Below are 26,409 nucleotides of genomic sequence, written 5' to 3'. Positions count from 1 at the left end.
GGGGCAGATTCAGAACGGGCCAGGGGAAGATTCAGAACCTCAGGGGAAGATTCAGAACGTCAGGGGGCAGATTCAGAACGGGCCAGGGGAAGATTCAGAACGTCAGGGGAAGATTCAGAACGGGTCGGGGGCAGATTCAGAACGGGTCGGGGGCAGATTCAGAACGTCAGGGGGCAGATTCAGAACGGGTCGGGGGCAGATTCAGAACGTCAGGGGGCAGATTTAGAACAGGCCAGGGGAAGATTCAGAACGTCAGGGGAAGATTCAGAACGGGTCGGGGGCAGATTCAGAACGTCAGGGGAAGATTCAGAACGTCAGGGGGCAGATTCAGAACGGGCCAGGGGCAGATTCAGAACGTCAGGGGGCAGATTCAGAACGGGTCAGGGGAAGATTCAGAACGTCAGGGGAAGATTCAGAACGTCAGGGGGCAGATTCAGAACGTCAGGGGGCAGATTCAGAACGGGTCAGGGGAAGATTCAGAACGTCAGGGGGCAGATTCAGAACGTCATTGTGTCATCACTGAAGAACCAATCATCACTCAGCTTGTACCATCAGGTTGTACAGGTGTATCAAGACCCACCTCACTCTCGGCGCTCTGGACTCTGGCGGCGGTCAGCGCCACCACGTCCTCCAGCTCCGACAGCTCCGAGTCCGTCGTCCCTCCGAAACGATTCTTGGCGCTCTGCTCGAGGCGTCGCAGCTTTGACTCCAGCTCGTACGACTGCCCGGCAGCGATGTACACCTGGACAGGTGACAGGACAAACACACCTGAGTGACCTGAGGGGGCGCCGACACGCCGCTGAGTCAGTATGAAGAACAGGGCTGCGTACCAAACACAAACTGGTTCAACCATCAGCTGATCACACAGAAAACTGTTGTTTGTTTATCTGGATATAATAAACTCATAATTATCTCGTATATGACGTCATCTTCTATTAAAACTGTGTGAACGTGTTCAAGAAGGAAGTGTTGTTGTCCTGAGACATCAGGTCTCATCATCACATCTGTGTTTAGTTTCCTAACGAGGTGCAGCTCATAATCAATAATCAGTCATCAGATCGTTTCTCATCATTAAAGTTTCTCACAGTTCAGAGAAGAACATCTCGGTTCTCTCAGCTGTTTCTGTAATCATGAACTGTTCTGTCGTATTAATGAGCTCGGACATTAAACTGGGTCTGAACATCTGAACCTTTTAACCTGGCTGTCTGGTCCTGCTGGACCCGACTGGAGCCGCACTGACCAGTTTGTTGTCCTGATACTCAGCCCTGTTGGAGGCAGCAGCCGGTCCAGACACTGGTGTCATGCTTCAGACGAGGCGGGAGGGTTCAGATTAGTTGGACCTTCAGACAAAGGGAGGTTAGGGGGAAACGAGGCGTGCAGTCCATGTTTGAAGCTTACATTTTCCTCAAGTTCCCTGAAAGCATCATCTGCTTGCTTAACGTCAGTCCCTACTAAGTGGGATCTGTCGACCGGCTCACAGAGGCCGTACTCGACCATTGCATTTTCTGTGGCATTAATGGTTCTCAGGACCTCAGTGGTGAGGTCACAGAGGGCGGCGGCGGTTGATCTCTGAAAGCCATGTAGAGGGACAGATGTTAGCAGCTGGAAAACAACATCTGATTGTGCAGCAGCCACCAGCCTGGACTCAGAAACACCACCCGGTCTGCAGGTCGGCGTCTTACTACATCCAGTTCAGTTCACCTGAAGCTGTTTATCTGTGTGAGGCTGAACGAACGTCAGTCTGACACGTTTGTTCAAGGATTTAAACTTTGTTCACTGGTGTCAGTGATGAGAGGAACTGACTACATGAGTGTTAACGTGAGAGATCAAATGTAAATCTGTAAATAATGATGAAGAGTGACACGTCAGTCGACAAATCTATGAATAGATCGCGCTAACAAGATGGTTTAAAGACGTCACGTCCATCTCACAAGAACAAGATCATAAAGTTTGTATCGTCTTCTTCAAACATCCAGTTCAGTGTCAGCACGTTAACGTTTCTGCAAACCACAGTTCACATCTGGTCACATCTGGTCACATCTGGTCACATCCTGTCTACCACACGTCACCGTCAGTAGGGATGTTGTTCAGTGTAATGAAGCTGTGGAGGAGGAGGAAGCAGGCGGACTGAAGCTCTGAGGTTCAACACAACACTTTAATTTTCTTTACTGTTTTATATTCTTTTGACGTAAAGACACACTCAGCAGCCAATTAAAGGAACTTAATCGTCGTATCAGCAGCTTCCCTGCTCTAAAACATACATTTAATATGTAAATGCATCAGTCTGGGCCCTTTGACATTAACTTTACGGTTACATCTGTTTTTAATCTCAACATTGAGGCTCCATTACATCAAGAAACTCCTGAGAGGACTCAAACAATCTGGATTATAACTTTAAAATGTTTCTTTTAAATATTAGGAGCACAATAAAAAACAGATTCTTTCCCCTGAAACAGTAAATACAAGAAGTTGTTTGGGGCCCCCTGGTGGCTTCAGGGGACGGTGCACCAAGAAACAGGCCTGATGTTCAGATTGTACACGAGCTGACGAGGTGAAGGACACCAAGCCAGAGACCACTGTTCACGTCTGTGCCTCAACATCTGTCTGAGTGAAACCACTGGATGTTTGTAACGAGACGTCAGGACATTTTCCAGCTGTTGTTGAGACAGAACCAGATGTTTTCACACTGACTGACCCCGATGTGAACCTGAGCTCAGAGATGTGACGACATGAAACTGAAGACAAGATGAAACACGTCTGTGGTTTGCAGAAATGTACAGAGACAATATTTACTTTACTTCATTTAGTTTGAGCTGGATGAAGAGTTCAGATCCATCTTGTTCCTACAAGTTACAAATATTTGATCCCAGACAGAGATCCAATGAAAGTGATTAATGAACAGGACTCAGAGTGTGTTGGAGTGTTTCTGTTGTTAGACTGTGATGTTGTGTGGATGAATCTATGTTTGATGAAGACTTGTGGCCTGATCTGGATCCAGGCAGGTCGCTGCTGACGTCACATTTACACAACCGGCTGTACGAGCAGCGAACACCTGTTAACTGAGGCAGGAGGCAGCTGGTCGGTCTGTTAGTGAGCAGGACGTCATGCAGTCGCTGTCTTTACACCAGAAACACTCCAGACAAGTTCATCTTCAGAACACCTTCAGAACACCTTCAGAACATCTTCAGAACACCTTCAGAACACCTTCAGAACACCTTCAACCTTCAGTTTACACTTCAGATGTTCATTAAATTGATGGTGTTTTAAAGATGTTCAGAGATAAGAAGTCACGATAAAGTCGTCACTTATTTTTATTGGATATTCTTGGCGACAGTTTTTATTATTAAATGATACATTTATTTGACTGTTAACAAACAATGAACGTTAAAACTGATGTTTCTAAAACTCCTCACCACTCCTGAGAAACATCTGTCAGTGATCCTAAAATTCTCTCAGTTCAGTCAAAGCTGTTGTTGAACCAGGTCAGTACAGACTAAAGGTTTTGGGCTCTTCTGAAAGGATAAAAACTGAATGTTTTAATGTAAAAATAATCCTGCAGACGAGCTGTAGCTGTGCCTGTTAGCTGGAAAACACAAAAGGGTCCACGTCATGTAGACATGGTCCAAGGGTTAGAAACAATGTCCTGTTCTGAGCTCAGAGTCGCCTGCCTGAGAGTAACAGCAGCATTTACTCATTATAGCTCTTTATTTCCTTCTTCACACTAACTGTGTGCAGATAAAAGTCAGAAACAAGAGCTGAGCTGGAGAAACAGACTATTAAAGCTACATCAAGTCTAGGGCTTTTAAAACTGATATAAACTATATATTACTGGATCTGAACTCTCATTGGCTACATGATGCATCAATCACCTGGAGGCTGGTGTGTGATTGGCTCAGGAGAGAGGAGGAAGAAGAGAGTGGCTCACTGGTCTACACCATCACTCATTGGCTGTTGCAGGCTCTAGGGCGGGCTTATAATCATTTCTCCAGATAAAAGAAGGAAACATCGTTTGTTTGTCTCCATTTAAAGATGAAAACTGTGTTTTAGACTAAATGTGAGACTGAAATGGGTCCAGAGGACATTTGTGAACAAGAGGAGACTCACAGACACTTTATACGTGAGCTGGTGAGAGTTTGTAGACACTGGTTTGTTTGTTTGTTTGTTTGTTTGTTTGTTTGTTTGTTTGTTTACATGATCAGAATCAGGAGAATCTAAACAGTCTGTCGATAAATGTTTTGCATCCACATTTAAATGGAGGCGTTGTGTTGATCTCGTAGCCGTGGCTGCATCGTCACCAGGACGTGATCATCTGTCTCTGATGTTTATTTACCTTGCGATCAATAAATGGTAAAACATTGTTTGTTTACTGTGAATGTACCATTTAATGTTAGTGATTGTTATCATCTAGTCTATCTATCTGCTGAATCCTTATCTGGAGTGCAACTGATCATAAAGACAGAAACCTGAAGAGAAGATGTGAAATATAAAATGTAATAAATGTTTAATAATAGTTTTCATTGTGTGACGGATGAGGATCTGATGTTGGGGGATGAGCTGAGCCGAGCCGAGCCGAGCCCAGCTGAGCCGAGCCCAGCTGAGCCGAGCCCAGCCGAGCTGTGGGAACATAATCTCTAACACTTTCATCACAAACTGGATCCTGGACATTTAAAAAACATCCTACAAACCAAACAAACGGGTCCGACTGATTATAAGATGTTAATATATGAGATTGATATGGTACCAAAGAAATGTTAAAGTCCAATATGTCTGAACGAGATGATGTCATGTGAGCCAGATGTTGGACCATCTTGTATCTCTGAGGTAAATATCTGAGGTGAGAAACACTGAAGGTGTTTCAGAAACCTCCAGGTTTCCATGTGCAGTGACTCCACTCTGAACTTAAACCCACGAATGAGTCGGGTCAGATTACCATCCGGACCTCCGTCCTACCTTCTGAGCCTCGGTGGGCATCTCGTCGCTGGATGAGCTCAGTTCTTTGTCCTTCAGAGAGTCCAGATTGAGGGCCGGGCCGCCCCTGATGCCGGCCGGACCTTTACCCACAGAGAACTTCTTCCCGGCTTCATCGTCCGACGACGGGCCCTTATCACTCAGGTTCCCCGCCAGCTCGCTCAGCTTCCTCCTCAGCTTCTCCTCCTCGTTCTGACCCGACGGAGTCGACGTCTGCAGGAAGACAGAATATATATTGAATGATGAAGGTCACGACGGGTTTTCACCACTTTGACACCAAAAACCAAGTCAGCTGCAGGAAACACAAACTTCTGACTTCATCTCACCTCGTCAGCAGGAGTCATCTTCTCCTCCAGGCGGCTCAGAAGACTCTCGATGGCAAACATCCGTTTGTTCAGCTCGTTCATCTACAGAGAAGACATCAGAAGAACATGATCAATGTGTGTGATCAGAACATGATCAATGTGTGCGATCAGAACATGATCAATGAGCACAGCGGCGCTCTGTGATTGGCTGTGTGGTCTCACGGGCGGGGCCTGTCCCACGTTCTCCTGGGAGGACGCCCTGCTGTTGCGGCGGCGGTGGGGGGGCTGCTGGTACACGGGGGGGTATCTGGGGCAGTCGTCCTCGTCGGAGGTGTCGACGTACTGCTGACGGGCCACCGAGGAGCTGATCTTAGACAGAGAGCGGGTCCGAACCATCCGGCTCTCTCCATAGTCATCTGACAACACACAGGTGAGTCGGTACAGGTGGACATACAGGTATGTACTGTCTGTGTGTACTGTACATGTACTGTGTGTACTGTATATGTACTGTGTACTGTACATGAAGTGTGTACTGTGTGTATGTACCAGGTCTCATGGCGTATCGGTCCAGACTCTTCCTGCGGTTCACTCGGTGGTTGTACATGTCATAGTCCACATCGTTCCTGTACCCCCGATCCTCCTGCATCTGCTGCTGCACCACACACACACACACACACACACACACACAGACAGACACACACCACACACACACACGCATGCACGCACACGCGCGCACGCACACACGCACACACACACACACACACACGCACACAGACAGACACACACACACGCACACAGACAGACACACACCACACACACACACACACACACGCACACACCACACACACACACACACACACACACACACACACACACGCACACACATACACACACACGCACACACACGCACGCACACACACACACACACACACACACACACACACACACACGTATGGCGGTAGAATCGTGTCATAATGCGTGCGCACCTATCAACTGAACGTGTCACACGCGCGTGCTTTGACGCCTGTGCAGCAAGCAGCGCCTGACGTGTAATGTAGTTTCCCCATTGACTTATAATGGTCCCCCGTTCACACGCACGTTCACGCGTATGACTGCTGCACGCCGGTAATCACACTACGCGTAGTGACTACGCGTAACATTCATGCGTTTTTATGCGAACGCACGCACGCACGCATGAAGATAATTGAACATTTTTGTCACACGCTCACATGTAGGCGGAAATGACGTGCGCAAACTATGTCACGCGTAACAAGATGCTGCGTGCGTACGAAGCAGCGTGCGCACGTCTGTCTGTCACTGTTTGACAAATGTTGTCACGCGTTCACACACGCGTGCGGTCGCAGTTTCTGATGTGCGACCGGAAGTTGATCTGCACCGTGCGCAACACAACGCGTACGTGAACGCCTCGCGTAGTCGGCCTTTTCATTTTATTGAAGTGTCGTCAACCACGGGAGGCAGCAGTGAGCCAGACACTGCTGCCAGAATTATAAAAGAAGAATGAGAAGGAGGAGAAGTGTTTTTATATATATATATATATATATATATATATATATATATGTATATATGTATGTATAAAAAACGCTGCTGCTCGAGTCCTCAGTGGGACCAGGACGGTGGATCATTGATAAAAGTGCATGCTTCCCCCGCCCCTCCCAACAAAAGTCCTGGGAGTGTGTTGCAGCTGTTCATGTGCACAAACCTAACGCACCTCTCCAGCGGTCCCAGCAGTTCTCAATGAAGTGATCACCTGCGGGGGGCGTGGTTAACTTACAAATGTTTGTCATTGATTTCGTGTCTTATGTGAGAAACAAAGTAAGGAAACAGCAACAGAACTCTTTCTCTGTCTTCATGGAACAAATGAATCATGTCATGTAAAAGTCTGTATGTCTGTATCTCGTATTGGATCGATGGCTCCATCTACTGGATGAACATGGAACACAGAACAACCACGCGAGGCGTCTAAGTACGCGGTGTGTTGCGCACGGTGCAGATCAACTTCCGGTCGCACATCAGAAACTGCGACCGCACGCGTGTGTGAACGCGTGACAACATTTGTCAAACAGTGACAGACAGACGTGCACACGCTGCTTCGTACACACGCAGCTTCTTGTTACGCGTGAAATACAGTCTGCACGTAACAACGCACGCACGCACGCACGCATAACAAAATTCTCATGCGTGCACACACCCGTTGCTGCGCATCTCTCTGGTTGTTTTGACATTGATATACCTTCATACACACACACACAGACAGACACACACCACACACACACACACACACACACACACACACGTGATGATGATGACTGAGCCTGACTGTATATCATCAGGAGGAGATGATGACTGAGCCTGACTGTATAACATCAGGAGGAGATGATGAGGTTACTGTATTAATCACTTTCAGTCTGTGTACGCTGTTTGTCAGGACCTCAGGTGTGGTCTCACCTGTACAGACTGACGTCGTGAATGAGGGAAATATTCCTCGGGGTCAAAGTCCATTGGATGAACTGACAGCAGACGTTTGCTCTTTCTCATCTGAAGGAAAAGAAGAATGAAAGAGTTTTAAAGCTGCAGCTTCTCGTCTGATTCAGTCAGAACACGTTTTAGTTTCACGTCACCGTTTTGTAGCGCTGAGCGTCGCCCTCGCCGTAGTCGTCCTCTCCGCCGTTAAACACGTCTGCAGGGACAAAGAAAAGCAGGCGGGATTAAAACATGTTGACACTCATTTATTTGGTCTAAATGAAAAGTTAAAACATTACAGATAAAAGTTTCAAGTCTAAACTGAGCAGTGACTCACGGCTGTGGACGTCTGGCATACTCTGAGTGTCGTCATCACGCCCACCTGAGGAGGAAACACAGGAAGTCTCGTTAGCATGTAGCATTTAGCATCCGAGGAAAAACTTTATTTAAGTTGTTATGTTGAAGAATATCATGACACAGGTGACAGTGATGTCAGAGCTGAGGTCAGGACCCGCCCACAGGTAACAGTGATGTCAGAGCTGAGGTCAGGACCCGCCCACAGGTAACAGTGATGTCAGAGCTGAGGTCAGGACCCGCGCACAGGTGACAGTGATGTCAGAGCTGAGGTCAGGACCCGCCCACAGGTAACAGTGATGTCAGAGCTGAGGTCAGGACCCGCGCACAGGTGACAGTGATGTCAGAGCTGAGGTCAGGTGACAGTGATGTCAGAGCTGAGGTCAGGACCCGCCCACAGGTGACAGTGATGTCAGAGCTGAGGTCTGGACCCGCCCACAGGTAACAGTGATGTCAGAGCTGAGGTCAGGACCCGCCCACAGGTGACAGTGATGTCAGAGCTGAGGTCTGGACCCGCCCACAGGTAACAGTGATGTCAGAGCTGAGGTCAGGACCCGCCCACAGGTGACAGTGATGTCAGAGCGACTCACCGTCTCCGTTCAGCCTCTTGTACAGTGACCTCATCACCTTGGCGCTGCCGAAGCGTTTGAAGCGGTTTCGGACGTTGTCGTGGTACCAGCCTGCAGTACCGATCTTCACCACCCTGCAGATGTACAACCAACAAATGCTTTTACTGGACTGTTCACCTGAACAGGTGGAGCACTAGAGCCAGGTCATAGCAGGCTGTGAGCTAACACGTTAGACAATGTTACAGTAGTCAAAGCTAAAGCTGTTACAGCTAAAACACAGTTAGCTCAAAGCTAATACTTTAGCATAAACTGCATCACGTCAGATGACAGAATGTGTCTACGAAGGCCTGCACTAACATTAAGGTGTTGATATTTGGCTCCATGCTAACATGTTAGCCAACACTAAGTTAACTGAATGTTTCTAAGCTAACACGTAGCACAAAGGAAGCATGGGGAGAAAAGGCGTGTTAGTGTCTCGTATCTGCAGAGTTTCTTATTTTCTCTCTTTGTTGCTGCTCGGGACGCTTTACCAACCCAACATGTGGCTATTTGACGTCCTGGGAATGAGACTCAACTATCAACTATCTTTGTGGTGCGTTCAGGAACAGCTGGGACAAATCCTACTGACTCTACCTTTAACTTTAATAGTCTTTGAATGATATTAATATGACGTGAGCTTCAGTTAGCTTTGACCACAAATGTCCTTCAGAGGGAGACTCTTTACTCTGATACTCTGAGTACATGTCAGAGCCTGTACTCTATTACTTTTACTGCAGTAAGAATCAGTACGTCTACTTCTCTAGTATGTGAACTTCTCCTGGAGGACAGACTATGTGACTGTTGACTCCTCTGATAAAAAGTGATTACAGGCTCCTTGTTGTGTAGATTTTACACCAGATGACGACGCTGCATCGTCACATGTTATCAGTTACTCACCACGGTGCTCCTTACCTGCCCGCCAGAGGCCACGCCCACCTGTAGGTGTCTCACCTGGTCATGCGGCAGTTGTCACACACCCAGCCGTGCTCCTTCTTGTTGTAGCGGCTGCAGGACTTGCAGGTGTACATGTGGCAGTCCAGACACTGACGCTTACTGTTGACCAGGAACTTGAAGGGCTGCAGGCAGCAGATGCAGAGCGAGTCAGACAGCTGACTCTGAGAACCCAGCAGCTCTCGCTTCGAACCCTCCTTCTCGATTTTAGTCTTCAACTCACTGCACAAACAAGAGAGGACAGAGAGAACGAGGGGACGTTACCACGAAGAAGAGCTGCAGTTTTCTGAACCTCTGGTGTTAATAAAATGTGATAACTGAGGTTAAAACTCCTCAGAGTGAAAAACACTGAGGTCATTCTCTCTTCTGCCTGCAGGAGGATCTTCATGCCCCTAGTTTCCTCCCATATCAAAGTAATGCAGACGTCTGTACATCCGTGTTTACGGTGCCGGCAGGAGCTGCTGACAGCTTTGAGTGTCTGATTCAGATTCTGACCAGCATAATAATGTATTTTCATCCAGACTCTGATTAACAGTGAACAGTGTGTCAGCGAACAGACGGTGAAGCAGCTGAACATCTTGTGAAAGAACAGTTTGTTCTCATACTCTCATGTGATCGAATCATTCAACCTAAAGGTCCACCTCGAGGGAGCAGTGACCTCATCCAACCACACTGGATCTGTTGTTATTTACTGTCACATACATCCACACCACGATTACATCATCACACCCCGGGAGAGCGAATCAGATTCCTCATAATGTCAACCTTCAAACTCAGTGAATTTGCTTCTGTTCACTTGTGATGCTGCTGAAGTTCAGACAATAAATGACAGATATGAAGGTTCAGAGAAGCTGTAATGAGCAGACGCAGCTCTCAGCAGTTATGTCACTGTAACACATAACGGGACTCGTTGAGTCGGTGAAACTAGAGGCAGTAGTTATAAACTGGACCGGCTGCTCTGATGGAGCTCAGGATTCATCAGGAGGACAGCTGCTTTAGTCCAAACTGTTCCCCTGTAAGAACCAGAACCGTGTGTGAAGAACACAGAACATTACAGACATAATAAAATAATCAGTAAAGTCAACAATCAGAATGATGAGTCACACTCGGTAGTTTGGGTGGAAACACGTCAGTGATAACAATAATAATGATGATGTTTATGAGGCACGTCGTAGGACTGGTTGTACTTTGTCAGTAGTTCATCCTCGTTATTGATTCTTTGTCGTGTTCCACCCTGATTTTCACTTCTCGTATAAATACAGGTTGACTGGTGGATTAATCAAACTGGCCTCTTGTATCAGTAGACCTGTGATTCACAGTCCTCCTGACTCATTTTATGAAACTTTAGGAATAGTAACACAGCAGAGACCGGGGCTGACTTGTACCAGAGGGTTCTGTTGTGTTGGAGCTCCATGTTCCCAAACTGGGTCAGTCTGAATCCTCTTTTTTAGTGTGCAGTAATCAGAATCTTACCCTGTTCTGGTCACATCAGTGGTTCTTATTAAATACAAGGTGTTTATTTCCAGGTTCAGTGACCTTTGACCTCTCTCTCAGTGAAGCACTGTCGACGTCTCGCTGTGTGACTTCACTGTGAACGACATTAAAAAGTGTGAATGTGATTGTCACAGTTTTAATCAGATTATCGGCAGCGTGCAGCCGTCACACAGGATTTATTCTCCACTCTGACTGAAGACAGAAGCGTCTTTGTTCCTGAATCATGACGTTATTGATTATCAGTCATTACTGATTACTGATTCTGACCTGGAAAACTCGTCCAGATGGATTTGAAGAAGTCTGTACAAGGGAAAGTCAATAAAATAAATCCAGAGAAGCTTGTTTCCTGTCTGAGTGTGTCTGCCCCCGGGGCTGATGGGAGTTGCAGTCTTTTGTGGGGAACACAGAGCGACTTTGTTAGCTTCCTGTTTTCTCCTGCAGACACTCGTCCGTGTGACCGAGTCGTGATCGACTGAAACAACAACGACGTCTTTCACAATCACATTCCTGTAAAACTCACATGAACGGCCAAAGAAACAAACTGCTGATGAAGAAATGAGGAGACTCAGTTTAGTCTCACACAGAACAGACGAGGAGGGACACCTGCACAGGTGAGCTGAGGAGGATCCACAGCTCCGTTAAATAACAACCACAGAAATCTAAATCCAACACCAACGAGCAACAGAAACTCTTCTGTAGTTTGACTCTTATATACACATATATATATATATATATATATATACATATAATATCAACACGTGTGAACTCAGGCTGAATGAATCTCTTTATAAAGGAAACAACATAAACAACAGTGGGTTAGTTCTGGACGTTCAGTACCAACCCGAGTCTCTCCTCTTCTTTCTTTCGGAGGTTAAAGTCTCGTTGAATCACCTCCCAGACGTGTTTGGCCTCTTCATCCGTCAGACGAGACAAATCCAGTTTACGCTCCATGGCGCTGAAACAACAGAACAAACCCAAAATGTTCAAGTCAAACTGCTTTTATTGTTTTCTTTGGTCACATCGGCAGAGTTAATAAACTCCTGCTCAGGGCGACGCTGTTGGTACATTTTTAATTTACATACCAATACTTTGGTTGTTTGTCGAAAAGTTGAACGGAAAACAAGAATTAAATATTTGGAGAATAAAGATTGAAATTATTTTTGATTCTTTCTGGAGAAAAAATCGTTTAATGTAAAAGTTTGTTATAGTCTAATATCAAACAAAAGAAAGTCAATAAAATGTGATAAAGTCTGAGGGTGTGACAACCGTCTCCTGAAGAATAGTTTGTACTTTTATTCTGAAAATCTCAGTCAGTGTTCCTGATAATAAAGCTATGATGCAGCAGCAGACACACAACAACATGATCAGCCAGTTAAAGTCTCTGTAATTAATTGTTGTTTTCCTCCTTAATGATTTAAAACATAAATGTTGTGTTGTCTGTCCAGCAGAGCAGACTGACAACATGACAACACAACATCTGACACATTTCTTTCAAAATGACTTTGTGTCACTCAAACGTGTGACAGTTTAAACGCGAAGCAGGATGAAGCTCAGTCCGAGTGTTAATAATCACGTGTGGAGCTCCTCAGGGTTCAATTCCTGGTCCTTTATATTTTACAGTCGACTCTTTGACATGAAACACACACACTACAGAACAGCTTCACAGGTTTTAGTTCTCATGGTTAGTTTGACTAAAAATTTGAGTTATAAATCTAAAAACCTCCACAGATTTAATCCTCTGAACACTCAGAGAGCTGTGAAACATCTTCAAGCTCCTGAAGTCAAATCAAATCAATAATGTGAATGTTTGTCCTAAAGCTGCAGGCTGGAAGTCTGCAGGTCGACCTGCACCAGGTTGTCTGAGGTGATGTCGTGTACAACGTCACCTCTGGTTCACTTCAACATCTCTTTAAGGATTAATGTTGTAAACTTTGTTAAATCTTTAAAGATTTAAGAAGCTTCGGTCAGTTAAAAGTCTCAGAAACTTTATTTAAACTGAATTTTAATGACAAAAAACTAAATTCAGACTTAAAATCAGTTTAAATCATGAAAACCTGCTGATCATTTCCAGAAGCTGAACTGATTTCAGTTGATTAACCTTAAAATAAAACAGTGTGACTCGTTGCTCTTCTTGGTGAGAAGTTTGCAGTTTGTCACCACACCCAGAAACACGTTACACCGCTGACGATTTCACTGTGAAATCAAAGAAACACTGAAGCTCTCAGATAGTTTTTACATTAAACTTTAACTATAAAATCCATCTTTGATTCAAACCTTTCAAATAAATACAAACAAGATGAGACGTTTCAAACAAGTTTCCTTCTGTCGACCACTTTTTGACTCCAGTTTAGAGATCATACGACTAAAACCAAGTATAAAAATGAGACTTAAGAGCAGCTTTGTTCAATAATTCAACACCAACAAACGTCTCGGTGTTTCTCAGAGTTATACAAACTCGTACAGCAGCTTCGCTCCCTCAGACTGAATTTAATCAGATGAATGAGATTAAAGTTTAAAGTGATGTGATTAAAGAGAAGATCAACTCACCCTGTTTCTGTGTGCTCAGGCTGCTGAATGATGAAACTTCTGGCTGAGACAATCAGCTGATCACATGGTGACCATCCTCATGACGACACACTCACACACACTGACACCAGAGCAGAACAACAATAAACCACAACTTTCCAGAATCTAATTATTTAGAAAATAAACACAAAAGTTTTCATTAAAAGCAAAACGTGACTTTATTCATTATATATTGAGAACATGACAACAGAACAAAGACAATATTTGGATGAAAGATTGTAGTTTTATAAGAGAGTTGTTTCAAAGACAGTGATAATTTAACATGACAACAGTCACATAACACACACAGACACACAAACACACTGAGGAGAATCATTGTGTACAAAGTTCACTGATGAATTTATTACAAGAAGCTGAAAGATTGATGTGACTGTGATCCTGTACAGACTCAACTGTTCAGCACTGACAATGTTTCTGTGACAGGAGGAGACTCTGCAGACTAAACACCACACAGACACACTGAGGAACCAGAACTGAAGAACCCAAATCCAGGATAAAGAGGTTCAGTGAATGTGGTGCTGAAGGTGTGGAGGTGGATCAGTGAGTCAGAGGAGACTCTGTAGAAGGACAGAGTGCCAGCAGGACAGTCCACATACACTGCTACTCTACCAGAGGAGGAGGAGGAGGAGGAGGAGGAGGAGATGGGTGTTTCTTCATTATTGTGCCAGACACAGTAACGACCATCATCAAAGCACATCAGACTCCAGGACTGATCATTCAGTCCAAACTCAATGTCTCCTCTCCAGCAACCAGTCAGACCAGTTCTACACAGCAGCTGAGGAGACCTGGACTCAAACCTCTCTGGATGATCAGGATATGACTGATCCTCCTCCACATATCCCATCTTCCTGTTGTTGTCAGACAGTTTGATGCTTCTGCTGACTGTGTTTGTGTCGACTGTGAGCTCACGGGAATCTGATGGAGAGAAAAAGACACAACACAGCTGCAGTTATTAATGTATCATCAGTGTGGTGATGACATCACAGATGTGACTGAGTGATGTCACAGTGTGAAGCTGAATGGACAGGATGAACTTTTGGAGCTGATGAACTTCATCCATTAGTGAACCTGTTGTTCCTGCAAACACAAGATTAGGGCCCGGCTACATTACAGCTTTCAATTTAAAAAGCGTTTAAGACATTAACACTTCCACCTGTGCTCTCAGGTCTGTGATGGATCAGTGTCGCCCCCTGCTGGGTAATTAGCTGAAGTACGCTCAGAGACACTGGAGGACATAAGAGTTTTTACAATATTTCATGTTATAGTAAGAGATCGTCTGAAGTCAAGTCTTTATTTCTGCACAATAGAAACTTGAGCATATCTGTTCTGTTCAAATATATATTACATGTCCTTTTTATTCTCAGTGCATGGCTCAAGCTGCATTCACAATGTCCATTTATTGTTTTATTTCATTTTCTAAATTCAAAAATGTCTTTATTGGCACCATGTAACACAAACATGTGGCCAAAGCAAGCGCACAAACATTGAGAAGATAAAGAAGAAGAACATTCTGGTGTAAAGACGAGTACAGTAGATCAAAACACAACAGAGACACAACTATAACTAGACTCAGCTGACATCTGAAACTACAGACCTGTATCTCTTCTTTCTCTCCTCTCTAAAACCCTGGAACAGGCCGTCTACAACCAACTGTCCTACCTTTGACAAAACGACCTCCTTGACCTCCATCAGTCAGGCTTCAGGACTGCTCACTCCACTGAGACGGACCTCCTCACAGTGACTGAGTCACTCCGGGCCGCCAGAGCTTCGTCCCCCTCATCCTCCTCGACTTATCACCGCGGTGGCCCAATCCTGCAGATTTGCCCTCTACAACATCCGCGGGATCCGGTCTTTCTTCACAAAGGATGCAACACAACTTCTGGTCCAAATGCTGGTCATCTCCTGCCTGGACTACTACAACTCGCTCCTGGCTGGACTCCCAGCCTCTGCGACTAAACCTCTGCACATATACAGACCTAGAAACTGAAGATTAGTGAAAGGTCTTTGACAAGTCAAATCACCAGACACAAACTTACAGGTTGGCTTTATTAAAAAGTCATAATTTACCCGGTTTAGTGAATCCTGACCTGAGAGTTTACAGTTTACAGTGTGGACTCTCCAGTCCAGCCGACAGCTGCTTCACTCCTGAATCCTGCAGGTTGTTGTTTCTCAGGTCCAGCTCTCTCACACTAGAGGACTGGGAGCTGAGGACTGAGGACAGAGCTTCACAGCTCCTCTCTGAGAGGTGACAGACACTGAACCTGGAGAGACAACAGTGAGGAAACAAGTAATAAGATGTTTTTGTTCTCCAGTTGAAAGACAGCAAAGTATTTAATGATAAATAAATTCTGCTTACAGATTGATGCTTCTCTCTGCAGACATGAGCTGTGTCCAAATTCAGGGGCTGCAGCCTTCAGTGGCCTAGCCTTCGCGGTCCACGAGGGCCGGGTCCTTCGGACAGGTCTTTGAAGGCCTCGTCCACCGTTGTTAAATGGGACGGTCTAGCCTTCGGAGTATTTCCTGGTTGCCTCACCAGATGTTCCCGCTCCTTACCCTTACGTCACGACTGTGAATGAAGAGATGCATTAAAGTCTGTTTTGGTTCAAATCTATCAAACGTGTACATTTATTTGTGTGTGTATAAAAATTAACAACAAAATGTGTCAAATCTAAATTGAATCATCAACATTACAAAATTAACATTAACCCATTGGTGAATAACAACTATATTTACCATAGCATCACCAGCGTCACATATTTTAACTGAAAGTTGAAATTTGGAGGTTTTGAAGTTTAACATATCTGGCGTTGGATGTTCAAATGAATAAAAACCGAGTATAACCCCATTACTTAAATTTAAATGTCATGTCTGCGCCACTTGATGTCGCCATTTTCTCTTGCTTCCTCTTCTGTTTCGGGACTGAGCAGCGGTGCGCAAAGGATCTTGGGATATGGGAGGCCGCGAAGGATAGTTGCGGTGCGTCCTCCGAAAAGAGGGAAGGCCAGGCTGCATTTGTGGGCTGCGCTTGAAGGAGCCTCTGAATTTGGACAGCCTTTGCGCAGTGTTGTGACGTAATTGGCCCTCAAATGCGCACTTCGTGGGCTGCAGCCCTGAATTTGGACACAGCCAGAGTCTCACTGATCTTCTTCATGTACTGGACTGTTTTCTGATTGGTCTGTGAGTTACTTCCTGTCTGTGTCTGTGTCTGTGTCTCTGCAGATTGATGGTTTGTTGTTTGTTCTTCTGACAGCAGGTTGACTCCAGAGTTGATGAGCGTCAGATGAACATGAAGAGCAGCCAGAAACTCCTGAACACTCAGATGGACGAAGCAGAACACCTTGTCCTGGTACAGTCCTCTCTCCTTTTTAAAGATCTGTGTGAACACTCCTGAGTAGGGTTGGGTATCGGCTGGGTTTTTTCCGATACCTGGTGTGTAGTTAAGCTCCCTTCAAACTATGTAGTTTATTTAGCTCCCGTGAATCAACGGATCATCACTACATCAAGTACTGAAACCAGCTGGGACTGAAAGGTTTCCTGGTATTGACAGATGACAGACTGAACTGTGGGCCTGTTTTCTAATGACTCAGCACAAATATCCTGACTGGACTTTATAGACTCTGGTAGCTGAAACATATTACAACAAAGTCCATTTCAGAGTGGAAAGACTTTGGACTGCTGAAGCATCAGATTAGCCTCAGCTGAACTTTACAAAGTGTCTTTACACAGAACGACCACTGTGGACTTTGTCCTCCATCGCTGCCACTGAAACCACACGAGGAATCATTATCAAAGACCATGAACATCATGAGGACGACCGGTCAGACTGGATTCACTGAGGACAGACATCAGCAGAGAGCAACATGAGGAGGGAACATCAACATTTAGATCATGTTGTCCAACAAAGTACTGTCTGTCTGAATCATGCTGTCCTTTAAATAAAGGTCCAGGTCCAGGTCCAGGTCCTGCAGGGCCTCCGTCCACTCTGTCCTCACACTGATTCATGCTGCTCAGCTCACACACACACAATGATCTGCAGAGGAAACACAGATCATTGATGTGCACATCACCTGAGATCATGGTTTACATCATGTCTCTTGTCAGGGATCGGCTGCTCCTCCTCTGATGTTCTGCTTCATATCAGTGTCAGCTGAACGCAGCCGGACAGCAGAGGAAGCTGCCACCAGCTGCTGCATTTCTGCCATCAGTCCACTAGATGGTGTCATGGAGCTGCAGTGACCTGAAGTGACAGGGACTCTGTTATATGACTGTGGCTGTGTCTCAATTCAGGGGCTGCATCCTGTGGAACAAATCCTTCAAAATAAAAGCGTGTCAGTTGATGTAGAACAGACTGATGTAAAGTAAATGTGTCTGATTTGATTATTGATCACATTTCAGTGGACAGTGACAGAAAGAGGCGACACTTCCTGTTGGAGGAGTGTTCACAGCTCTGACAGCTCATTTAGTGACACACTTACATTTTTATTCTTTCATTACAAAATAAAAGCTTTCATCTGCTCACCGTCCTCTGAATGCTGCTTCCTGCTGTCTCCACATCAACTACTGACGACCAACTAACTCCACCTCTGCTCGGCACCGTTCTCCTCTCAACATGGAGGAGAACGATGTTTGTAATGGCGGCTGTTTGACCTCACAGCTGTGAGTTTGTAGAAATGAACAATGGAGCGGCAGATTGTTGCTGTTTCTAGTGTCGCTAAGCTAACAACAGCTTGTTGCCGTTTCTAGTGTCGCTAAGCTAACGACAGCTTGTTGCCGTTTCTAGTGTCGCTAAGCTAACGACAGCTTGTTGCTGTTTCTAGTGTCGCTAAGCTAGTTGCTGTTCTCTCAGACCTCCACACACAGGCAGTCAGACGCAAAGCCACCTCCATCATACATGACCCCTCACATCCACTCCACAACTCATTTCAACTCCTTCCTTCAGGCCGTCGCTACAGGGTCCCACTAGCTAGGACAAACTTAGTGAAAAAATCATTCATCCCATCCGCCATCAACATCATCAACAATGCACTATAATATCCTTTTTAATGTCCCCATCCTGTATTGTATGTATTGCACTGTATTTATTTTATTTTACTGTGCTGCTGTTTTTTATGTTGTGTGTTTTAACTTAAGCTAACGACAGCTTGTTGCTGTTTCTAGTGTCGCTAAGCTAATGACAGCTTTTTGCTGTTTCTAGTGTCGCTAAGCTAACGACAGCTTGTTGCTGTTTCTAGTGTCGCTAAGCTAATGACAGCTTGTTGCTGTTTCTAGTGTCGCTAAGCTAACGACAGCTTGTTGCTTTTTCCAGTGTATCTCCACAGTCTTGGACCGAACTCTATCCTCCAAGATGATAATGCTGGCCCCCACAGAGCTGGTTTCTCAGAGACTACCTCCAGAATGTGTGGGTGGAGAGGATGGAATGGTCGCCAGCAGTCAAGTTGTTGGTGATGAGATGTGTTGCTGTTCGGACTGAGCTTCTCTCTGTGAGGCTTCACAGGCCGCAGGTCCGAAATAGACCTGATTAGATAAGCAGCTGACATGAAATGAAAGTGGGTCACAAAGAGATAAAAGTCCAGCCCGTCAACTTGTTCAACCTGAAACCATGGGCGGAGCCAGGGGGTGGCCAAGGCCACCATAAATTAATCTTTGGCCACCCCTCTGGCCCCCCCACCACCGCTTTGCCGGCAACTTTTATGCGGAACCATTTTTGGATGCAGGTGTTCCCATATGGACGCATTTCAACAGCACACCTCAAACAAGTAGTTCTCCACCCAAACAGATGGTGGCGGTGATACACTCAACTTGAATGTCAACCACCAAGAAAATTGGTCACACAACTGTCACAACTGTTTCAGATCTTTTTTAAATCAGTTTGTGAATACATTAAAAAGCTCATGCGGGTCTTCATGATGTAATTCTACATGGCAATCACTCCCGTATCAGTAAACGAGTGAGTGATTGGCCCCCCTATGAAAATTGTCTGGCTCCGCCACTGCCTGAAACAACAACACAGTTTAACATGTTAGTTCTGTCCTGCCAGCGTCCTGTCGGCTTTATACTCAGCAAGACAGAGTTGACGTGAGCCTCTGAGTCTCAGCAACATGTGGCAGCAACATACAGCCGCACAGCTCACTGTATATATACATGGAGATAAATAGCGATACATACTGTACATATATGTGATATGTGACAGGCTGCAGTTCTCACTGTAAACAACACAAACACATGGTGAGCTGATGAACATCGATCAATAAAACAATCAATATAAAGTGAGATCAGATGTGAAACTACAACAATAAACTACAATGTTAGAAACTGTTTTTAAAATAAACAGATTTTACATGTCTGATATTAAAAAACATGAAGAATCTGTTAAAACTCATGAAATCATTTGTTCTGCACGTGTTATCCTCATATTGATCTGAGGACGGTGGCGTCGCTGTTAGCAGATCATATTAACTCTACACGGCTCGTTAATCTCCTGGTGCTGAGTGTATCTACGGTCCGTCCGGTTTACTGGAGCACTGAACAACGTGAGAACCTGAAGAACCGGGCTGATGGTGTCAAACTCTCGGTGTCTTCAGGGAAACTTTATTTATTGATCAGAAAACATGAATGAATGTTGTGAATGTTTCCTGTGTGGTGAGTGAGCGTGGTGTCAGCAGGATGATGACCATCCTTCCTGATTATGGACACGTTGAAGGACATTATCTCTACAGTTATATATACAATATAAATATAATATATATATAACTTCAGCTGCTGTGCAGGTCACAGCGGTCGTTCTCTCCATCAGGATCCAGTTCCTTCTTCTTTTGTCACTCAGTCCCGTTTCAGTCTAATTAAAGACTCTTCAGTCTGGGCCGGCTCACTGATCCACTTTAAGGCCGTGATCTCAGAGACGCTGTCTGAAGGTGACTCGGCACTCGGTCAGGTTGTTCACAGTCACTGTTGGTTTGCTGATGACAGAATATGTTTATTCTCTTCAGACTGAAGCTGAGCAGAAGGAGTCTGGATCAGCACGTTCACGTCCTGCTGTCACAGTTTGAATCCAACTCAGTCCGTCACGTCTTAACTCACGTGTTGATTATCTGGATAAATAAATAATCATCAATATATTGTTGTGATGAGACCCCATGTTATCAATGACGTTCAGATGATTGAAGGTGTCGTGTTGCTGATCTACGTTCACACCTCTTTCTCTTACCAGACTGTGAGTGTGATGTGTCTCAGTCTGATTCCCAGCATGCATCAGTCCAGCTGGGTCACTCTCAGAAACACGAGCCCTCACACCACTGACAGTTATTTTCGTCCTCTCACCACTCAGTAAAAATAGCCTCCTTTTACAGACTAAGTAAGGCCAGGAGGCGTTCACTGACCCTGGTAAATATAGGTAAACATGTGCGGCGCTAAATACAGCCTGCGTGTGAGGCTGGGAGAGTCCCCGAGAGACGACGAGGACAACACAAACACCAAGATAAAACTTTATTCACACCTTCAACAGTTACAGTCTGAAATCAAGTGCAGTTCAAGTTTTACAAACACATCCTGAACACAACAGAATCACTTCCGGTCTACGCTTCGTCTCGACTCGAACAACGAAGGAGAAACGTTCAAAAATACAAAAGTATAAAAAGTCAAATACAAAATGTTTCATTTTGTACGAGTAAAAAACTTTTCCAAACGATTGCACGTCTCCGTTTTCAGTCCCTGAAGGTTTCATCAGCAGCTCCTCGTCCTGCCGATGCTTCCTGTCAACTCGTCCTCCATCCTCACACAGTCCAACCTGTCTTTTCTTACTTGTTGCTCTCATTCAGCTCCTTGGTCTTCCTCCTCGCCCGCCTGTCTGAAGTCCATGCGTACAAGCAGGGCCTCGGCCTCCTGGGTGTCCAGCCTCAGGTGCTCCATGCTTTCGTAGCCCGGCTCTGGCCTCTCCAGCTGGGCTGCCCGGGCCGCCTGCTGAGCCTCGTCCTGCAGCTGCTTGGCGGTGAGGAGGAACTGCGCGGCGCTGCAGGACTGCATGCTCTGTGACAGTTTCTCCTGCAGCTGGTTGCTGAGCTGCTGCTGCTGCTTGTAGCGCTCGACCAGCTTCCTGAGCGTGGACACTTTGTCCTGCTCCACCGTGCTGATCTGCTCTAGCAGCTCACCTTTACGCTCCTCCAGGATGGCGTACAGCAGGTCGAAGCTCTCGCCCAGCCGCCTCCTCTTCTGCTCTCCGTTCTCCTGGATCAGTTTACACGTGTCTTCCATCTGCACCATGGCGGCCTGGATGCAGCTGTTTCCTGTGGCGAGCAGCTCCACGGCCGAGCGCAGCTCGTTCTTCTGGCTCTGGTAGACGGCATGCAGCGGCGACACCTCGCAGTCTTTGTGCTGCCCGAACACTTTGCACATGGAGCAGGTGGGCGTCTGGCAGCTCACGCAGTAGATGTTGATGCGTTCGTCCTCGTGCTCCTTGCACTTCGGCTCCTTGGTGTCTTTGTCCTTCAGGGGGACGTCCTCGCTGTCGCCCCCCTGGCTCTCCTGCTGCTGCTTGTAGATGTCGATGATGTTCTCCACCAGCAGGTTCCTCTGCAGCCCGTACACGCCGTGCCGGTCCAGAACCACCTCGAAGCGGCAGGTGGGGCAGCGGAAGGTTCCCCCGGAGTAGTGGTAGGGGTTCCTGGACTCGTAGAGGTCGTTGGCGCAGCCACGGCAAAGGTTGTGTTGGCAGGGCAGGATCACTACCGGCTTGGTGAACATGTCTAGGCAGATGGGGCAGCTGAGCTGCTTCTCCAGACTCTCCATGGCGCTGACAGGACGCATGAGCTGACCCGTCTGGATGTCCATCTTCTTCTTCTTCTTCTTCTTCTTCTTCTGGTCCTTTCGAGTCTCTCTGACTCACGTTGTGTCTCTTCCTCTGTGGTTTATTTCAGTCTGCCAGCTTCAGAAGCCTCCGGCCTTTATACCCCCGGGGGATGGACACCCGACCCCCCGCCGGCTGTTTGTCACACTGATTCAGAGAAAATAGACTCCCAGCAGCCCCTCCTGCTGCTGCACATGCCTCACTGTGGATCAGACACCTGCCCCCCCACAGCCCAGACACCGCCGACAAGAACCACCAATCAGAACAATCAGACCAAACACAACAACAACACAAACATTACAAACACAGCTGAGAAATACAAGACAGAAACACACAACATGACTTCAGTCAGACTGAAGGATTCAGAAAAAGTGTGTCTGTGTGTGTGTGTGTGTGTGTGTGTGTGTGTGTGTGTGTGTGAGTGTTACAACACACTAACACAACAGTAACAGTGTGTCCAGTAAACAGTCAGTCATGTGGAGAGCAGCAGCAGCAGCTTGTGCAACAAACAGCTGCAGCAGCATCATGGAGCAAAACATCTGAGCAACAACAACATCTGAGCAACAACAACACCTGAGCAACAACAACATCTGAGCAACAACAACACCTGAGTAACAACAACATCTGAGCAACAACAACACCTGAGCAACAACAACACCTGAGCAACAACAACATCTGAGCAACAACAACGCCTGAGCAACAACATCTGAGCAACAACAACACCTGAGCAACAACAACATCTGAGCAACAACAACACCTGAGCAACAACAACACCTGAGCAACAACAACACCTGAGCAACAACAACACCTGAGTAACAACAACACCTGAACAACAACAACACCTGAGCAACAACAACATCTGAGCAACAACAACACCTGAGCAACAACAACACCTGAGCAACACCAACGCCTGAGCAACAACATCTGAGCAACACCAACGCCTGAGCAACAACAACACCTGAGCAACAACAACGCCTGAGCAACAACATCTGAGCAACAACAACACCTGAGCAACAACAACACCTGAGCAACACGTCCAATGTTGTTAAATGTTTGTGAAACAATAAAAATGTTAATCAAACAACATAAAGCATGTTGTTAAATGTTTTATCTTAGTTCATATTGTTTATTGTTAGTTAATATTGTTTCATATTGTTTCATGTAGTTTCATATTGTTGTTTATTGTTGTTTATTGTTGTTATATTTTTAGAGAATAAATTCTTGGTGACATCTCGGTTGATTTGCTCTCTCAGCCTCCTCACAGGCTCTGCTGTTCACCAGACTCTGGTTTAAAATCAGTGGTTTTTATGGACAGGAAGTTCACAGCTTCAGGTTTCAGCTCTGACACCACTTCAACCAGAACATGTCTACTGCACAGCCTCACATGCATCACACACACACACACACACACACACACACACACACACACGCTCAACGTGTTCACACATGTGACTGACAGGAGCAACAACAACATAAAGTCGAACTCTGACAGACCCTCAGAGACTCAGACACACTTTACGTTTGTTAGAAGAAACAGATGTTTTTTTCTTTTCTTTTCTTTTAACTTCAATAAAAAGTTCACAGAGACTCTGACGGCTCTGAGTCGTTTAAATTAATAAACATACATTTCTTTCTTCTTTGTTTTGGCTCGTTTGAGATCATGAAAGCTGCCTGTGCCTCTTCTGCCATCTGCCTTTTTATGAATGAAGTTCTGAATTGAGCCGTGAACACATTAATGAAGACGCTGTTTCACTCTTCAGCCAACAGGGGTCACACTTCACCTGCTCTTCAGCCTGGAGTCTTTGAAGGAAGTTCAAGGAGTCCTTGAGCAGATAATTTTACTCTATGGATCCTTGAGGATATTCCAGGACTGTTTGAGTAAGTCAGGAGGTTTTGTGGCGTCCACTCCTGAATCCTTGAGGAGATCCAGGAGTGCCTGATTATCTTCTAGATCAGGGGTCAGCAACCTTTACTATCAAAAGAGCCATTTGAGCCAAAAAAATCTGTCTGGAGCCGCAAAACATATTTGTGCCTTATGATGAAGGTAACACAGCCTAGAAAGTCTAAATTAGATTATTAACAGGCCTAAATGAGCATTCATTCATATTTCCACATCACGTGGCAGCTCTGCAGTGGGCTAGTTATGCTTACAGTTTAAGGTGCTTGAACTTTGCATTTCCATTTCAATGATGCCATGTTTTGGTGCATTTATGAAATAAAAGAAGTAGCCTACAATAAATAGAAATAGAGTAGAAATACAGAGCTCTAGATGCAGACCTACTGAAGTCCTCCCTGTGTTTGAGAAAATGTACAAAATAAAAGGTAGCCTCATTTGATAATAAATAAAACACATAGCGGCAGCCTGGATTTGAAAACACAGGACAGTTTAAATTTTATTTTAGTCCATTTCAGTCCAACCCTTTTTTTATCCTCAGCCACATACAGCAATCAACCCTCGGGCTTGAGCATAAAACACAATCATATCAACTCAGGATCATTCAATTGATCACAACTTGATAGAACAGATACAATTCTGTGTGTAGGCTGCACATTTCTACTGTCGGAGAATGTAAAAATGTGATAAAAAAATAATATTATTCATTTCCATGTAAAATGTGAAAGCCACAGGGAGCCACTGCAGGCTCCAGAGCCCCTGTTCTAGAAGAAGCTGAAGTAAAACTACTAATAGCACACAGTAAAAAAGTAATCCATTACAGATTAAAGTATTTGGTTTGATCCAACATGCAGATGTGCTCTTATTTTGAAAACAGGAAGGAGAAATGAAAACAGCAGAAGACAAACAGATCGTATCTCTTCTTCTCTGAACTCTGCTCTGCTCTCAGCCAATCAGACGCGTGGACTCCAGGTAACCGTGGAGACAGGATGTGAGGAATGTGCTGACAGTAAACATGACCCCACACAGGGTCAAAGGTCAACAGAGAGCTGCTTCTTCACAGAGAGCTGTTGATGGTCAGAGGTCACAGCTCCTCCACACAGAATCCCATTCAAAATATACTCGTTTTAAGTTGCTTAAAGGAACTTGGGGCAGGATTTGTGAAAAAATAACTATGTATTTTAAGTTTTTTAATGCTAATGGATGATGAAGCGTTCAAAACCAAACAGAATGAGCCCGCCCACATATCTCTCCGTTGCCTTGAACCGGCTGTGTGCTGCATGATGTGCTGCAATTTCCCGCGCAGTCCTGTGGACGTGACGTCAGATGACGCTGAATGCGCGTCCTTGGACACGGGAAGAAGACAAGTGGTGGACCCAAACTAGTGTTTGGATAGTAATGGATTCTGCTACGGCCAGCAAACGACCCACCACCACACAAAGTCGGGCTGGCACCGAATACACATCAGATACACGTTCGGCTCATGGAGGCAACTTAGACTTGAACTGGGACTGAAAACAGGTGCTGACGTGGCTCATTTACTAGTAACCAGGTAAGAAAACATTACAGGTCATGTTTAGAGCTTGATTTGAAAATCATATGAGATCACGAGGACTCGGAGTGACCTAACGTGCAAAGTAGCGTTAGCTGCAAACATGTAACTAAGTCCACCGCTGTGTAACACTGAATACTGTAATTTTCCACAGTCCTGTAGTCTGAAACCGAAGAGTCAGTTATGTCCCTGTATACAGTATATGGACCGAGAGCCCAACCTGTTATCCAGGAGGTGACGTTAGCTGCTAGCTGTAGCCACCTGCTAACAGTTTGTTTGTGTCTGTGTAGTACCATTAGCCACTCACACACAGCAGTCCCGTATCAGAGACGATATTTCTGTCCCCCAATATGCCGTCTTTGCTTTCGCCTGTGCCT

At 45.6% G+C, this 26,409-nt stretch overlaps 2 protein-coding genes across 5 annotated transcripts in view; both read right to left on the bottom strand.

The window, feature by feature from the left end:
* mlpha (melanophilin a) overlaps nucleotides 1-13,721 on the bottom strand; it is a 17,685-nt gene extending 3,964 nt beyond the window's left edge. The window contains exons 1-13 of one of the 4 annotated variants that reach the window (XM_084346882.1): nucleotides 13,709-13,721; nucleotides 12,003-12,116; nucleotides 9,668-9,889; nucleotides 8,699-8,811; nucleotides 8,092-8,136; nucleotides 7,913-7,971; nucleotides 7,740-7,829; nucleotides 5,820-5,925; nucleotides 5,496-5,689; nucleotides 5,295-5,375; nucleotides 4,951-5,181; nucleotides 1,399-1,569; nucleotides 581-742 (exon numbers count right to left, since the gene is read on the bottom strand). In XM_084346882.1, coding sequence (XP_084203008.1) covers nucleotides 581-742; nucleotides 1,399-1,569; nucleotides 4,951-5,181; nucleotides 5,295-5,375; nucleotides 5,496-5,689; nucleotides 5,820-5,925; nucleotides 7,740-7,829; nucleotides 7,913-7,971; nucleotides 8,092-8,136; nucleotides 8,699-8,811; nucleotides 9,668-9,889; nucleotides 12,003-12,112 — 1,584 coding nt within the window. In that variant the 5' untranslated portion in view covers nucleotides 12,113-12,116; nucleotides 13,709-13,721. The remainder of the gene's footprint in view (nucleotides 1-580; nucleotides 743-1,398; nucleotides 1,570-4,950; nucleotides 5,182-5,294; nucleotides 5,376-5,495; nucleotides 5,690-5,819; nucleotides 5,926-7,739; nucleotides 7,830-7,912; nucleotides 7,972-8,091; nucleotides 8,137-8,698; nucleotides 8,812-9,667; nucleotides 9,890-12,002; nucleotides 12,117-13,708) is intronic. The other 3 variants (XM_084346883.1, XM_084346884.1, XM_084346885.1) reach the window with 3 other exon arrangements.
* Nucleotides 13,722-21,214: 7,493 nt separating this feature from the next.
* LOC311253127 (E3 ubiquitin-protein ligase TRIM63-like) lies at nucleotides 21,215-22,855 on the bottom strand. Its single transcript, XM_084346893.1, has one exon. The coding sequence runs from the start codon at nucleotides 22,568-22,570 to the stop codon at nucleotides 21,554-21,556; it is 1,017 nt and encodes a 338-aa protein (XP_084203019.1). The 5' UTR covers nucleotides 22,571-22,855; the 3' UTR covers nucleotides 21,215-21,553.
* Between the last annotated feature and the right edge of the window lie 3,554 nt (nucleotides 22,856-26,409).

Source organism: Pagrus pagrus, assembly GCF_965226575.1.
Source record: "Pagrus pagrus genome assembly, chromosome: 24".
In the NCBI taxonomy this organism is placed as follows: domain Eukaryota; kingdom Metazoa; phylum Chordata; class Actinopteri; order Spariformes; family Sparidae; genus Pagrus; species Pagrus pagrus.
This window is presented reverse-complemented; position numbering and strand designations above follow the sequence as displayed.

Coding starts and splice junctions, on each gene's coding strand:
- LOC311253127 (XM_084346893.1), bottom strand. CDS start 22,570: ATGGACATCCAGACGGGTCAGCTCATGCGTCCTGTCAGCGCCATGGAG.